Genomic DNA, 15,410 nt, shown 5'->3' on the forward strand with positions numbered 1-15,410 from the left:
ACCCTGGACAGTAACTATCTCCTGACGTCGCGTACCGGAAAATCAGTGACTCATAAGCCGGGTTCGGTCAAAACGTGTTCGGCCGAACCTGGTGAAGTTCGGATTCGCTCCGAACCAAACTTTTCATGATGTTCGGACCGAAACCGGGTTCGGTTGTCCCGGTTCGCTCATCTCTATCTCTAATATCAAAAAGTAAGAGAACATAGTGATTTATGTCAACATTTTACTTAAGGAGGATATTGTTTCAACTTTTAGATACCTCTAATTCTTTCATCTTCTAGATACAATTTAATCTGTATAAATAAAATAACTTGTTAATAGGGCGATCATTTTCCTTCAAAACCTTACTGGCGTCCTCCAAACTGGCACAAGCCATTGGTAACAACTGTGACCTTTGTGGTACAACGGGGCTATCTGTACATGAGAGCCAACCCTAAGTAATGTAATGTGATAGGATCTGTCATGGACCCAAGACCAATTTCTTCTTGGCATATGATATAAACAATTAGGATAATAAATAGTAATATGTTTTGCCGGAGTGGGGATATTAACTTACTGCTGTTTCTCAACAAATATGAGCTTTAAAGATTCTGCCCTAAAGAGCAGAGGTAAAACTAAATTAGCAACTGGCAACTTTGAGAATGCTAATAAAATATGCAAACATAACCTTCATGATTCTTAGACAACCAATCAAGACACATTTGTACTGTACGAGAAGTAAGGAAACACATATCTGGTGGTTAACATGGCAACACTCTTTCTCCAGGACTTATGTCACCCTTCTTGTTACATACAAGTAATTGAGTCACGACTTTTTCCCTGAGTACGAGCAAATCCTGGTAATTCAGCATCTGAAACAATAATACAGGGCCCATAAAAAAAGCAAATCACAAAACATTTAGAGGCAATTACTAGGGTCTAAAGTTAATTCACAAATAACCTATTAACCCTTATTGATGATGTCCTACATATGCAATGGTAACCACAAAGTTCATGATGCAATTAAAATTGGAGGTATTCATATTCTGTATAGATTGAGGGTGGGTCATAAGAATAATTTCTTCTGGTAGGTCGAAGGAACACCCCTCCAACACTACCTAGGTCTGCACTGCTCCTTCATAGCTCACATATGGGTTGGACTACTTACTACCTACCCAGTATAGCAAGAAAAATCTTTCTTCAGTTCTTATGCCAGATCATTCTTTCATATGGTCTTCTTCATGCCTGATTTCTCATTTATCAGCTCATCTACCAGTCAATCCCAAACTTTTCTGCCAGACCACTCCCTTACAGCTTCTCTGTGTGTCAGACCACTCCTTCCTCACCTGTTCTGTGTGTCAGACCATTTCTTCCTCAGCTTTTCTGTGTGACAGTCCATTCCTTCCACAACTTTTCTGTGTGCCACTCCACTCCCTTCACTATTTTTCTGTGTTCCAGTCCACCCCTTCCACAGCTTTTCTGTGTGCCAGACATCTCCCTGCTAGCTTTTCTGTCTGCCAGACCACTTCTTCCCAGCTTTTCTGTGTGCCAGTCCACACCTTCCGCAGCTTTTTTGCTTGCTAACCACTCATTCATAGCTTTTCTTTGCGCCAGACCAATCTTGCCTAGCTTTTCTGTGTGCCAAAACACTCGTACCTCAGCTCTCCTATGCCACAGACCATGTTTCTTTTAGTTCTTCTTTGTTCCATACCATCCCCAGCTCTATTGTCTGGGACATCCGTTTTCACTAACTACACTAAATAAACTAAAATGTTGTGTGATAAATATGTAAACATTTCAATTCACATTATGGTAGGTGTCAATGTCAGAACTAAAATTTAGTTTTTAAGGCATCTCACATTTTATTTATTAAACATTTTTTTATTTATTTTATCGTGAAGTTATTTCAATCTACTTAGGCCCCATGCACACGAACATATTTTTATCCTCCCGTAAATACTGGCGTAAATACGGGTCCTTTGTCACACGTATTCGACCCATATTCCACCAGTATATATGGACCCGTGCCCGTAAATACGGGTCCATTGTCACCAGTATTCCACCCGTATTTACGGACCCGTTTTCTCTGCACTAATCGGCAGCCACTTCTCTCTATCAGTGCTGGATAGAGAAAAGGGGAAGCCCTTTCGGGCAGGGTTTCCGCAGCGATTGAAAGTAAAAGAAGTTCATACGTACCCCGACCATTGTCTTGGTGACGCGTCGCTCTTTTGACATCCAGTCCGACCTCCCTGGATGACGCGGCATTCCATGTGACGGCTGCAGCCTGTGATTGGCCTGTGATTGGCTGCAGCGGTCACATGGGATGAAACGTCATCCCGGAAGGCCGAACTGGATGAAGAAGCAGGGAGTTCTGGGTAAGTTAACTTTTAATACTATTAACTCCAGCGGTAGTCACTGTCCCGGGTGCTGAAAGAGTTACTGCCTATCAGTTAACTCTTTCAGCACCCTGGACAGTGACTATTCCCTGACATTGCCTAGCAACGCTCCCTTAATTACGAGTGCACATACGTAGCCACCCAAAATTACGGGAGCCCCATAGACTTCTATGGGCCTGCCAGTGCCGCAATTACGGCCTGAAATCGGACATGTTCCATATTTTTCAACGGTCCGCACACCTTCCCGTAAGCAAACGGGAAGGTACCCGTGGCCAATATAAGTCTATGGCTACGTAATTACGGGCCGTAATTACGGCCCGTAATTACAGGCGTTTTTACGTTCGTGTGCATGGGGCCTAAATCAGTAGCTAATTCTCAATTTTTTGGCTACAGACACTATGTTCCTCGAGACGTTCATTTAAAAGTCTCAGTGACTGAAACCTTCACTAGGGGTCTAACCTATTTACAGCTATATACGAAAGCCTACTGACCTCAGTAGGAGCCATATACAGTAAAAACAAACTCCAAGACCACCCCTTTATCCAGACCAGATATTATGCATTCCAGCTATCTTCTTTGAGTAGACCCCCCCACCCTAGAAGACCACTTTTTAATGCAACTTTAGGGGGTCATCTCAAAGAGGTTTCACTGTATAGCTGTATAGAGATTGGACTCCCAGTGGTGACCACACAATGTATCCAACTAAATACAGATTGGGCCCCTGTCAGACGAACACAGGATAGGTTCTCCTTAGATAAAAGTTATTGCTGAACTCTGATCAAAGTGGATATCTGTGAACTAAAAAATAAGACATAAGTCAGTAGCATTAGCTGCTTTATCTCAGTTCCATTAGGACCAATATGTGATCTATGACTATAACTTAGTCACAGCACCTACAGGTAGTCTGAAATCAACCTCCTACCTCATTATTGGTTCAGGCTGCTGGTCTTTCCCTCCCCACTGCAGCTCTGCCTCTTCAGATTGGCTGCTGGGTATAAACACAAGTCCACCACAAGCTCCTCAGGAAGTCAGTGCATGAAAAGCTGATTTATATTACAGCAAGGGCAGAAGGATTAAGTATAGACTACCAAACCACCAGTAAGAAAAAATATATATATCAGGTAATTGCCGAATATACTCCATACTGACATAAATGAGCCTCAGTAAGGGGAAGCCTGGACATTTAAGTATATTTAAAAATTTATAAATAATGTAAACTGCTCATCATAAATAAAAGAATAACTGAAATTGAAGACTTTTCTAAAGATACATAACACCAAAATCAAAGCATGCTTCAAACTGAGAATCGTGGTTATTTTAATTTTCATATTCTTGGAACACTTTCTTCTTACTCGGAGGTCCAAATATAGTACGGAATGTCTATTGTTGTTCTAAGTGTTTATTTTGGACTATAATTCATTTTATCTATACAAATTTTTACAGAATCAATAAAATTGGTGGGTAGGTGGTTGGAGATTCATACATATTCCTGTTGTGGCTTGTTTTGGAGATTTACGTTAGTAAGTGGTAACTGAATGTGCATCCCCCTCCCAACTCCCCTTCTCTCCATGTACTTATAACAGCAGCTGATCCCTCTATCTTACTTACTTACTTACAGTGAGACTTTTCATGAACAGGGTCAGATCCTGTCTCATCTGCTGCTTGATACTATTAAGGCTAGGATATAATTCTCAACCACCCAATCAAGTTTTAGGGAAGTTTATGGAACGACTTAGGAATTTGGCAACTATTTACAGAGGTCAGGTGACATTTATCAAGGTCTCTGGGGAGAGCAGGCACTGTCTTTAAAGAGACAAGAAGAAGCCTCAAGAGGGAGTTTGCGCCTGGATCCAAGAAGAGGGTGACCCAACCATGCCTGAACCAGCCAAACCTGGTAGGACAGTCTCATCTGCATGCATTGCTGTCTGACTGGATAGAGCTCAAAAAGGGAGAGAATATTATTTCAAAATGCTGTAAAAAAATTTCTGCCCCTAGAGAGCATCCTAACATTTTGTATTTACTGGAGAGTGGAGTAAAGGCAAATACTATTTAGTAGATAGGGTTGTATACTGTGTTGTTTGCTCCTACAAACCCGGATGTTGACGATTATTATCTGGATTTCCTATTATTGCTTGTATTTTAAATTACATCAACTATACAATTATTTTATATCATCCATTCATAATGAGCATTTTATTCCTTTTTTGCTTTTTTCATAGGCTTTATATATGACAGGTGAAGTACTATTTAGATTTCATATAGATTACATTTAACCCAGATTAATTTGGATATTTTTAAAAATGTACTAATGTATAAATAGATACTTTAGTATTTTTTTTCATAGATAACCTTATACTAATAAAGCTCTAAAAGGTTTCTCATTTTGTAACATGCCCCAAATTCTTACAAACAGTGCCAAATACTCCACGTATGGCTGCATTTTTGTTTTTTGTGTTTTTCACATATGCACATCCAAACAGGATTCTATATAGGAGAGATAGATACAACAATCTCTCTGAACGTATTGTGCCCACCTGCAGTCATAGTGGCCCAGATAAGCAATTGGGGACAATTAGGGCACGTTCAGAGGTGGCGGAATTGCTGTGGAATTCCGCTTCGGGCAGTCCGCAGTGGAAATCCGCAGCAGACAGTTTATCCATTGGTTTTCACACCTTTTTAGTTATCTTCGTGCAGACGTTGCAGAAAACTCCGCTGCGGACCATAGGCTGCGGTGCAGAATTTTCTGTCCGCAGCATACACTGTCTGTTGCGGACTTGATGCGTACTTGTTGCAGAATTTCTCCATTGACTTCAATGGAGTTTCAAAATTACGCAATGAAATCCGCAGAAGTAATGTGTGTTGCGTTGCAGATTGCTTTCAGGAACAGGATATTTCATCATTCTGGCTGGACCTATGTGTGTCGAGGTCTATACCCAGACTGGGATGGAATGTTTGAAAGAGAGCAGGGTGTGATCTGCACCTGAATCCGCAACAACAAATCCGCAGCATTTTACTTAACATTTTAGCCAAATCAGCAACGGAATCTGCAGCGCGGATTATGTGCGCCATAGTGTCTGCAGAATTCCGCCACGTCTGAACATGCCCTCACAATGGCTGGAGCTTTGCTAAATAGAATTGTTGAAATTTGTGCCAAAAAGGGGGAGTACAAAACATGCACTAAATTTAACGTTTGCTAGACATATCTTACCCCTTCCTCAACAGCGTAAAAGTGTCCAGAAAAAGGGGTGTGGCTAAGAGGAGTAGTAAAATGTGCCAGTTACTAAAGATATATGGCATTTTTTTAGCAAAATATTTGTGTAAATGTACACCAGCCATTGGAGAGGTAAGGAGGAGAAAAGAGTCTAACATGTCTAGCAAGTGCCATTTATTATTTCACATACACCATTTTGATAAATTTGGTACAATTTGCACCATTTTTGTCAGATAGCAAATTCATGCAACATACACTTTTGTTAAATATCCAACAATATATATTACACATGTAGAGGATATTAGTTGATCAATAGGAATGGCTTGAATACATGACCTTCAGATACAAGGTCATGGATTAAAGTTATACAAGAACTTGCCTACTCCTATCCTACTCTAGTACATATCACATTTGATTTTTTTTTGTTGTTGAATAAATAGTGAATTTAGGAACGCTTCGAATAAATGCAAATATATAGTAGCCAAAAAATTATGGTAAATGTTTGTCAAAAATTCTACCATCAATTTTTTTTTCAAAATAGATATCTCTCTCATTCACTGCGAGTTCCGAACCTACTAAATCAATTACTCCAGCTCTAATAATTCTAAAAGAAAGAAAAAAAACATAAAAAAAAACCCACTTGAAATAATAATCACCATGAAAATTAAGAATAGGACAGCACTCGATCTTCTTCTGCCTTCACTATTCTGCGCAAAACCTTTTTAGGAAATAAAAGAGGATATCAATTTGCAGCTGATAAACATGTTTAATGAATTCCCAATATATATATAAGACTACAAATATTAAGTTAAGTAGTGAACTGTTTACGTTCTAGTACATGGCAGAGGACAGGGTATATATATTTTACAACAATGTAAGTGAGACACAAAAAAAAGCATAAAATTGAAGAATATGTTGATGTGACTTTTGAAAATTCCATCCAGGGTCCTGCAAGTTACAAATAAATAAATTGAGAAATGTGAAATGATCAATGATTTTCTGTATTTAGTGATGGGAGGGTAATGACAGTTGTGTTTAATATATAATCCCACATCAAACATTCATAGAGTATTAATATCTGTGTATGATTGATAGGCGCTAAGCACCCGAAATTGAAACCGTTCATAAAGCTAGTGCCGCCTTTGGTATTTTGGTCTGATGTGATATTTTTCCAGAACTGGTCTCCAAGTTCTAACATGACCAAACATTCTGTCTTTAAATGTAATATGGCACTTAGCAGCAACAGTGAGCACATAGTCCATAGTGCATATGCTGTGATATACCAAACTATTTATTAGTCTAGTGCGTAGTAAAAAAAGCAGAAAACTGATAATTGCTAAAATTTAAAATATGATGCTTAGTAAGCATAATACTTACTCAGCATCCTCAGGGGGCTAGGACTGCTATCGTTCTGACAGGCAAATGATGCAATGGCCAGGCCATTGCAGAAAACAGATCAAAAGTGGACCCATGAAAATGGATACTCCAGCTGTTAACATTTATCCACATTATAGGTGATAAACTGTCAGATCATTGGGGTCTGACCTCTGGGACCTACAGCGACTGCTAGAATGAGGAATCCCAGTCCACGTCTGTCCCCATCAGCATGTCCGCCATGAGGATAAACTAATAAGGACAGACAGGGAAATGGGGTCTACCGCTACCGTTCTTGTGGTCGGTGGAGGTCCGAGTGGTCTGACCCCACCAAGCTGACATTTATCACCTATCCTGTTGAAGTGCTACCTCTACATTTTCCTTTTAAATTGACTTAATACTTCATATATCTGTCTTCCAATGATTTAAATACCAAAAGGTAAATTAAAGGAAAGATGTAAAGAATAATAAACACATTACTACTAACTTTTTGCCTTTGTGACTATAAGGATTTGTGCCCCAGTTGAACAAATTTCCCAAAAGTTCAAATTTGATGTAATGAGGCCACACACATGTATATATTTTACTTGGTTCGGACCTTTTTGAAGTAAAACTTGTTCCAATCATAAAATAAATATAATAAATCCCTTCAATGTTATGTAGATGATAAGGTAAGAACATTGGACTCAAGTTAAATAGATGGGCAGATGGACGATCATTGATCGATTTGAGCATTACTAAAAAAAAATTGAGTCTTTGCCTGGTGCCTAAATGTTATTTTTTTTTAAATGAATGCCTAAAAACACATTGTTTGGACATCGGCATGACATGACCTGCACCAAGAAACAAAATAATTGACCCAAAACATAAAGGGGAACTGCAGTGATGCCATGAATTTCCCGTTGCATTCATTCACCGGGTGTCCCTCATGCTCTGAACACTCTCTGCATGAATACTCTCTGTATGTGCAGCATTCGCTAGTCAGTGCCTGAACAAGTTTGGGTGGATGCTAGGCAACAAACGGAGGTGACCACATTGGATCTGCATGCTCTTGCACAGAGACATAGCTAGGCTTTCCATTACCAGTATTAATAGTCTAGATTCAGAAAGGTCAGGTACAGGGAGAATACATGGAGCATATTGGTAGTCGGGTTTTCATATGTCTCTGGTATCAATTATAAACAACTTTACATGTGGCACGGTTTTACCAATAATCCTTTGCGCCATTATAACTTAAACCAATTTTTTTTTACTTTGTTGTTCAGATGTCCCTACATTCTGTTGCAGTCCAATGTACTTAATTTAACCTACAGGAAAACCCCTGGAATTTCCTACCACTAAAACTGTAATAAAATAATAGGGAGAGATGTAAGCATGTTATAAATAGTATGCTATAGTGCAGATACCAGCATGTTGAAAGTCAAAGTAGGGTATAAATGTTAGAGATAGGTTCAATGATCTCATAACATGAACATTGGTAAATATTTGGTCAAATTCTTTCCATCACATGACCAGATCAATTACCCATTTTGTAATGACAATTGTCCCGGAAAAAATATCTAGGGGTTCTCTGGTTACAATAATTATGGCACTAAGAAGAAAGACATTCTCCCGGAAGGACATAGGGTACTGGTATCTACATGCTTGACTCATTACATCGATGATTGACAGTAACAATGGCAGTTGGCCATCGAAATTGTGTAATGGAGGCTCTCGCAAAATAATAGTCAGAACTTGTTATAATCGTCTGATCTTGAGACTCTCAAAATGCTTTAATTTGCATGTAATATACTGCGAAATGATGCATCACCTAGAACTTATATCTTGGACAATCCTACACAATAATGGCTCATTATGTCACTCATTCTGTTCATAATCACAATTCTACATGTAACTTAGATCTATGACATCATGATTCTGTAGATCAAACCTCTTCTTTGTTTTTTTGTCAGGACTTAGTACACTTCCTTGTATACTGTAATTAGAAGACCCAATATCGGGTCTTGAGGTTGTCTACACCATTGATTATTCTTAGTGTCGTACATATTATGCAGTTTGGCACGTGTTATTTTTAAGTGTACAATATCTATACTTTATTTTTGGGCTTTTTAGCTTCTAAACCTATTAGTTGTGTTTGTGGGGAACGTACTGCATTCAGGACCGGCCTTTGGGTGTGCGAGTCATTTGGTTAATGTATACTGGTATTATTTGACCACTATATAGTGTTGTTTACCTAGACATTGTGGGGCAGACTGCTACATAGGCACTGTACAGTATAGTATTTTTGCAGTGTATGGTGGTGTCAGCACTGTATAGCCTTGTTATTTGCCCAATGTATGGCACTATTATTTGGGCGCCATACTATATGGTGCTTATAATTAGACACTGTATGGTTATTTGTACACTGTATTACCGTACACCATATGAGTAGGATGGGGCACTGACAGAAGATACAGAACATGGCATCATCTAATGTAAGGCTCACCCTGACTGCATTTCATTGTAAATAAACTATCATTTACAAATTGTGAGTAAATTGTGTATATATTTTATATATATATTTTTTTTATTGTATCTGCATGGTTAGATATTCTACTAACAAAATACATAGCTCTATTCAATACATGAGAACATTTTGTTTACAAGCAACACCAATTTTTTAATGTCCCGATACAGCACTCTTAGAAAGCCAGAAGCTGAGATATGGTGAGATTTTTGGTAGGTGTTCACATTGTAAATCTGCTTTATCTGTCCGTGTCTCAAGGGGATTTTCTTTTCCTTACAAAAAAATAGTGTCTTAATAGGGTTAAAGGGGTTGTCTCATCAAGAAAACTCCTGTCGATATGTCCTATTGCGGCATATTGACTTAATGAGGGGGTCGTCTGCTCAGCACCCCCTCTATGAACAACAGCAGACCCAGCCCTTCATGATTTACATGGTCTACCATTAATTTGAATGCAGATGCGGCCGGGGAAATAGATGGCCAGATGGGACTTCCGTAGTCATTAAAAGCTGATTGCTCTAGAGTTTCTGGAGCCGGACCTGCAACAAATTGCTGGGAAACTACTTGACCCTGTAGAACCCGGGAAAAACTCTTTAGCGACCACAGTGTTCCCTCCATATCAATAAGCAATTCGTGAAAAAACGGGAATAAGTACGGCGCTGCTACTCAATAATGGTACAGTTGCTGTAATTTAATGATGTTTATGTGATCAAGGCTACGCGTTTCAATGCCGCATCGGCATCTTCCTCAGGCCATATGACTCCGTACTTATTCCCATTTTTTCACGAATTGCTTATTACTTTGCACGGTGGCCAGCAGGCTTGACCGTTTGGGATTTTGGCAGCAGCACTCACTGCTATCCACCTATTCAACGTGATTGATCTACCTTCCTGTGGTAAGCATCCACTTGTCATGCACTGACTGTCATTTCTGGGCTTACTCACACTATGTGGCGCCGTGTTTTTTCCTTATATTTATATTATTTATACTCCATATCAATGGCAGGCACAGGGACAACTAAATCAGCCCTACACCAAACAACTCCTCATATCTCGGCTTCTTGTACCCATGTGAGCGTAGCGTGGGGTGGGGGATGGATATTGTGTTAGACTGAAATCAAAAGTGAATGTTCAGGTTTTGAGTTAGGCTTTAATACGTTGCCAGGAATACTATTTATGCTCAATACAGCTATTGATATGTGTTAATGGACTCAACATTAACAGGTTATGAAATTCCAATGGTGAAGCATGCTCATTAAGCACGTACACCAAGAATGTGTTGTAATCATGAAATACAGGGCTACTATTACACGCTCCCCAGCAGCTAGACAGACATAAACTACCATGTAAGTAATAGTAGTTACATGACCTGCAGACTATCACTTCTCACTGGGCTAACTAGCTGCGGACAGAACTATCACATCCTGTTGTATACAATTAGACTGAATTGAATAACTGATCACAAGATAAATGTATCCTGTAATAAGCTAGGGAACTTTATACTGAAGCTAATAGGGTAGGAAGTCCATTAAGGATATGCTTCTACTTCTGCAATCGGCTTACCTCTTCTAGTAGTGATCATTTACTGAATGAGAGGACTGTTTCCTATTGCCGGTTACAGTTATTGACATGTACAAAAGCCAGAACACTGTTTTAGGAATAACAAGCTACGCTAATAACAAGCTACGCCAATTCCCAAGGCTACGTTCACATTTTAGTTTTTCATAGTATGTTTGCATGAAATTAGAATTTTTTTTTTTACAGAAACAGCGCCAGTCTTGTTCATGGGCTGTGTCTAGTATTGCAGCTCAGCGCGATTAGGCTGTGTTTTCATGTCGCATTCAATTTGCGTTTGGAAAGTCACGGCAAAATCACACCATTCTGATGAGATTTTGAAAAAAACATGGAAAATACGCCAAACTGATCACAACATGAAAATACAGTTTTTAACGGATTGGGCTGAGCTGCAATACCAGACTCAGTCCATGGACAAGAGGCATTGTTTTTGGAGCAGACCCTTCCTTCTAGTCATACAACCTCTTTAGATTTGACAGACTGGTTAAAGGCTAAAATAAAATTGCAGCAACCTCATGTGAAATGTCAGATCACACACGAAGTAATACAAAATACATTTAACAGTGATATGCCAGAGCAAAGACCAGTGTCCTTTATTAAGAATGCTAATGGATCACAAAGCATTATGTAGGTAATCATTAGAGTAGTGCAGCTGTAATATCAGCTTAGCTGTTTGTGTGGCAACATATCAGATATCAGTTATATACGGAAGACTTAAAATTCCCAGTTATGTTTGGTCATTACCGCTGGATATTAAAGATTATCTCCTAAGTGCTAATTTTACTAAATGTGCTTTGCCTATTATGTGGGATAAAGAGAAATGCGGGTTATAAAGTCAGGTCACTTTACAGTAGAATATCTTTGGATTAATTTTATCAATACAACACTTACAGTTCTTTTGAGCTGCACTTGCAACACTTGTATATTTCTGCAGCACTTCTATATACAGTGCAGTAAGAAAGTATTAATTTTCCTTTTCAAAGGTCTATACACAATACCCTATCATGACAAAGCAAAATCAGGTTTGTAAAATTTTTAGCACATTTCATAAAAAAATTTTTATATCACATTTACTTAAGTATTCAGACCCTTTCTATGACACTCAACGTTGAGCTTAGGTTGAGCTTAGGTGCATTTTGTTTCCATTGATCATCCTTGAGATATTGCTATACCTTGATTGGAGTCCACCTGTGGTAAATTCAATTGATTAGACATGATTCGGAAAGGCACATACCCATCAACATAAGGGTCTATTCAAACATATTGGTCATATCAACATTTTTGTCTCAATTTTGACAATTTGAAATCTTGAAATTGCATCAAAACGGCATTGTTTTGCTAGAATTTTGTAAACATTGTCCCAAAAACCACAATATGAATGTTATGTGTGAATAGAAGCTAAGGTCCCATAGTTGACAGTGTATGTTAGAGCAAAAACAAAGCCATGAAGTGGAAGGATCTGTCTGTGGGCCTCCAAGATGGGATTATCTCGAGGCACAGACCTGTTGAATGGTTAATAAAAAATGCTGCACCATTGAAGGTCATGAAGAAAATAGTGGTCTCCATCATTCCATAAGAAGTTAGAAACCACCAGGAATGTAACTAGAGCTGGCCACCTGGCCAAACTGAGTAATCGGAGGGAAAAGGACCTTGGACAAGGAGGTGCCCAAGACCCCAATGGTCACTCCAACAGAGCTCCAGAGTTTTGCTGTGGAGAAATTGCCAGTAGGAAAACCATCTCCACCAATCAAGTCACCCCTCCATAGAAGGCACATAACAGCCCACTTGAAGTTTGCCAAAAGGCACGTAAGGGACTCTCAGACCAAGAAATCATGAACTAGATTCTCTTGAAACCAAGTTTTAAATCTTTGGTTTGAAGTGTCCTGTCTAGGCACTGCTCATTACCTGTTCAATACCTACAGCATACTGTGGGGATGTTTTTTAGTTGCAGGAACTGGGAGACTAGTAAGGATTGAGGGAAAGATGAATGGTGCAAAGTACAGAGAGCTCTTTCAGTCTTGGGCAAAGATTCGCTTTCCAACAGGACAACAACCCTAAACACTTAGCCAAGACAATGCAGGAGTTACTTTGAGCCCTTGAGTGACCCAGCCAGGCCCCAGACCTGAATCCAATCAAAAAGTTCTGGGTAGACATAAAAAAATATGTGTATTGATGCTACACATCCAACCTGATGGAAATTAAAGGGGTTGTCCAGGCACAGACAACTAATGACCTATCCAGAGGATAAGTCATCAGTAAATGATCAGTGGGGGTCCAACACCCAGACCCTGCACCGATCACCTGCTCAGGCTGCCTCCGGGCACTGGATGTTATACAGGGTATGCAGTAATCGAAGCTGGAAGCAGATGGCTCCGTTCACTGCATAGTGGCTGTCTAGCAGAGCAGCGACTCTGCTCCTATTCACTGAAGTACTGCAGCTTGGCCGCTTTTCTGTGACCGGAGCCATCTGCTTCCGGCATGGACATCCAATACCCGGAGGCAGCTGGGGCAGCTGATCGGTGCAGGTTCCGGGTGTCAGACCCCAACCGATCATATACTAATGTCCTATCCGGTGGATAGGTCATCAATTGTCTGTGCCTGGACAACCCCTTTCAGCTGATCTGCAGCGAATAATGGGAGAAAATCCCCAAAATCAGGTGTGCTGAGCTTGTAGCATCAAACCCAAGAAGACTTGACGCTGTAATAACTGCAAAAGGTGCCTCAACAAAGTACTGTATAAAGGGTCTAAATACTTATGTAAATGTGATAATTCAGGTTTTTTTTTTAAAATGTATAAATTGCCATAGATTGATAAGAAAAAATAAGAATAATATCTATTTTAAAACTAGGCTGTAACGTAGCAAAATGTGAAATACGTGAGTCTGAATACTGTCTGAATGCACTGTACATGCAACTGAGATGAAGGTTAGAGTCACACAGCGTTGGCATGAGTCATATTAAAATAGCAGGATTACCGTGCAGCAACTTTACTATTCCCCTATGGGAACAAAAGTTACAAGCAATGACTGGCGTGCATCACCATGGTGTTTTGACATTGTGGAACTCTAGCCTTACATGCAACTGTTGTGCTACAAATATATCACTTAGAAAGACATAGAGCTATCTGCAGGCAGGGTGGGTTTACATTACAAGATGCTTTATATCATAAGGATAGAGTGTTTATGAAACCGTAAACCATTGAAACTTGAAAAGAACATAAATGGGACAAAATTTATAATTTACTTACGCAAACTGGAATGCATACATAATTGGTCATCAGAGTTGAATAATTTGTTCATAGGAAGCTTAGATAACCGGTTAGTAGCAGCAAATCTTGTGCTGTTTTGATACTGGGGTGTTAAAAGATGTGTCACAGGCCAACAGACATCTGTGTGTCTACTGCAGGGATGTTCTGAGAAGTGGACGTGACCTTTAACTTGTGTAGTGTCAACTTCTGAAGCCACCATGACATGTTATCCAAAAGACAGTTAAAGGTTAAAAAGACTAATATTTTTGTTTGGGTAAATGTAAGAGAGGGTCTAAACAGCTGTCCATGTGGGACAGAAATCTATAGAACTATAGACGTGGAGATGATAGATAGATAGATAGATAGATAGATAGATAGATAGATAGATAGATAGATAGATAGATAGATAGATAGATAGATAGATAGATAGATAGATAGATAGATAGATAGATAGATAGAATTGTGATCAGGGCCAAATTATAGGCAGGGAACATGGGACACATGTCCTGGAGTCTCCACTGCCTTGGAGAACTCGGAGGCCTTCATTACTTACCCTCCATGGTGGCTGTTCAGTGATCCTAGTCAACCAAATTGAAGTGGCCACACATTGGTATGACTCCCCCTTTTGAAATCTCAGGGAGTTTCAGTTGTCTCCATAACTTCCATAGACTTTAGTGGAGAGCACCATATGAATGTGAAGCCACTTCTCCTATATGTGGCTGCGATAGATTGTTCAAAGTCAAAGTCCCAGAAGCGCTCTCTACCAATGATTGATAGATAGATAGATAGATAGATAGATAGATAGATAGATAGATAGATAGATAGATAGATAGATAGATAGATAGATAGATAGATAGATAGATAGATAGATAGAATAAGATGTAGATTAGGTTTCGTAATGTTATCGGCCCTTATGTTCTGTGATGTGTTTCTTACTGTTGATTACCTTCTTGACCATTGAAATTGTAATGTGTATGAGAATTTTGAAGGAATTGTCAACATAATAGTTCCTATCTTTTAAGTAGATAGACTTATCCATGTTGCATGTTTAATAAATAGACTGTTGTCCTAAGCTTGGCATTCTAAAATGGATAGACCCCCCCAAAAAGTCACCACACTAAGAATA

General features: G+C 39.3%; 1 protein-coding gene across 2 annotated transcripts in view; it reads left to right on the forward strand.

The window, feature by feature from the left end:
• The first annotated feature begins 4,220 nt into the window (after positions 1–4,220).
• LOC142662047 (myosin-binding protein C, fast-type-like) overlaps positions 4,221–15,410 on the forward strand; it is a 119,849-nt gene continuing 108,659 nt past the window's right edge. For both annotated transcript variants that reach the window (XM_075839877.1, XM_075839878.1), the window contains exon 1: positions 4,221–4,269. In XM_075839877.1, coding sequence (XP_075695992.1) covers positions 4,248–4,269 — 22 coding nt within the window. In that variant the 5' untranslated portion in view covers positions 4,221–4,247. The remainder of the gene's footprint in view (positions 4,270–15,410) is intronic.

Source organism: Rhinoderma darwinii, chromosome 10 (assembly GCF_050947455.1).
Source record: "Rhinoderma darwinii isolate aRhiDar2 chromosome 10, aRhiDar2.hap1, whole genome shotgun sequence".
In the NCBI taxonomy this organism is placed as follows: Eukaryota; Metazoa; Chordata; class Amphibia; order Anura; family Rhinodermatidae; genus Rhinoderma; species Rhinoderma darwinii.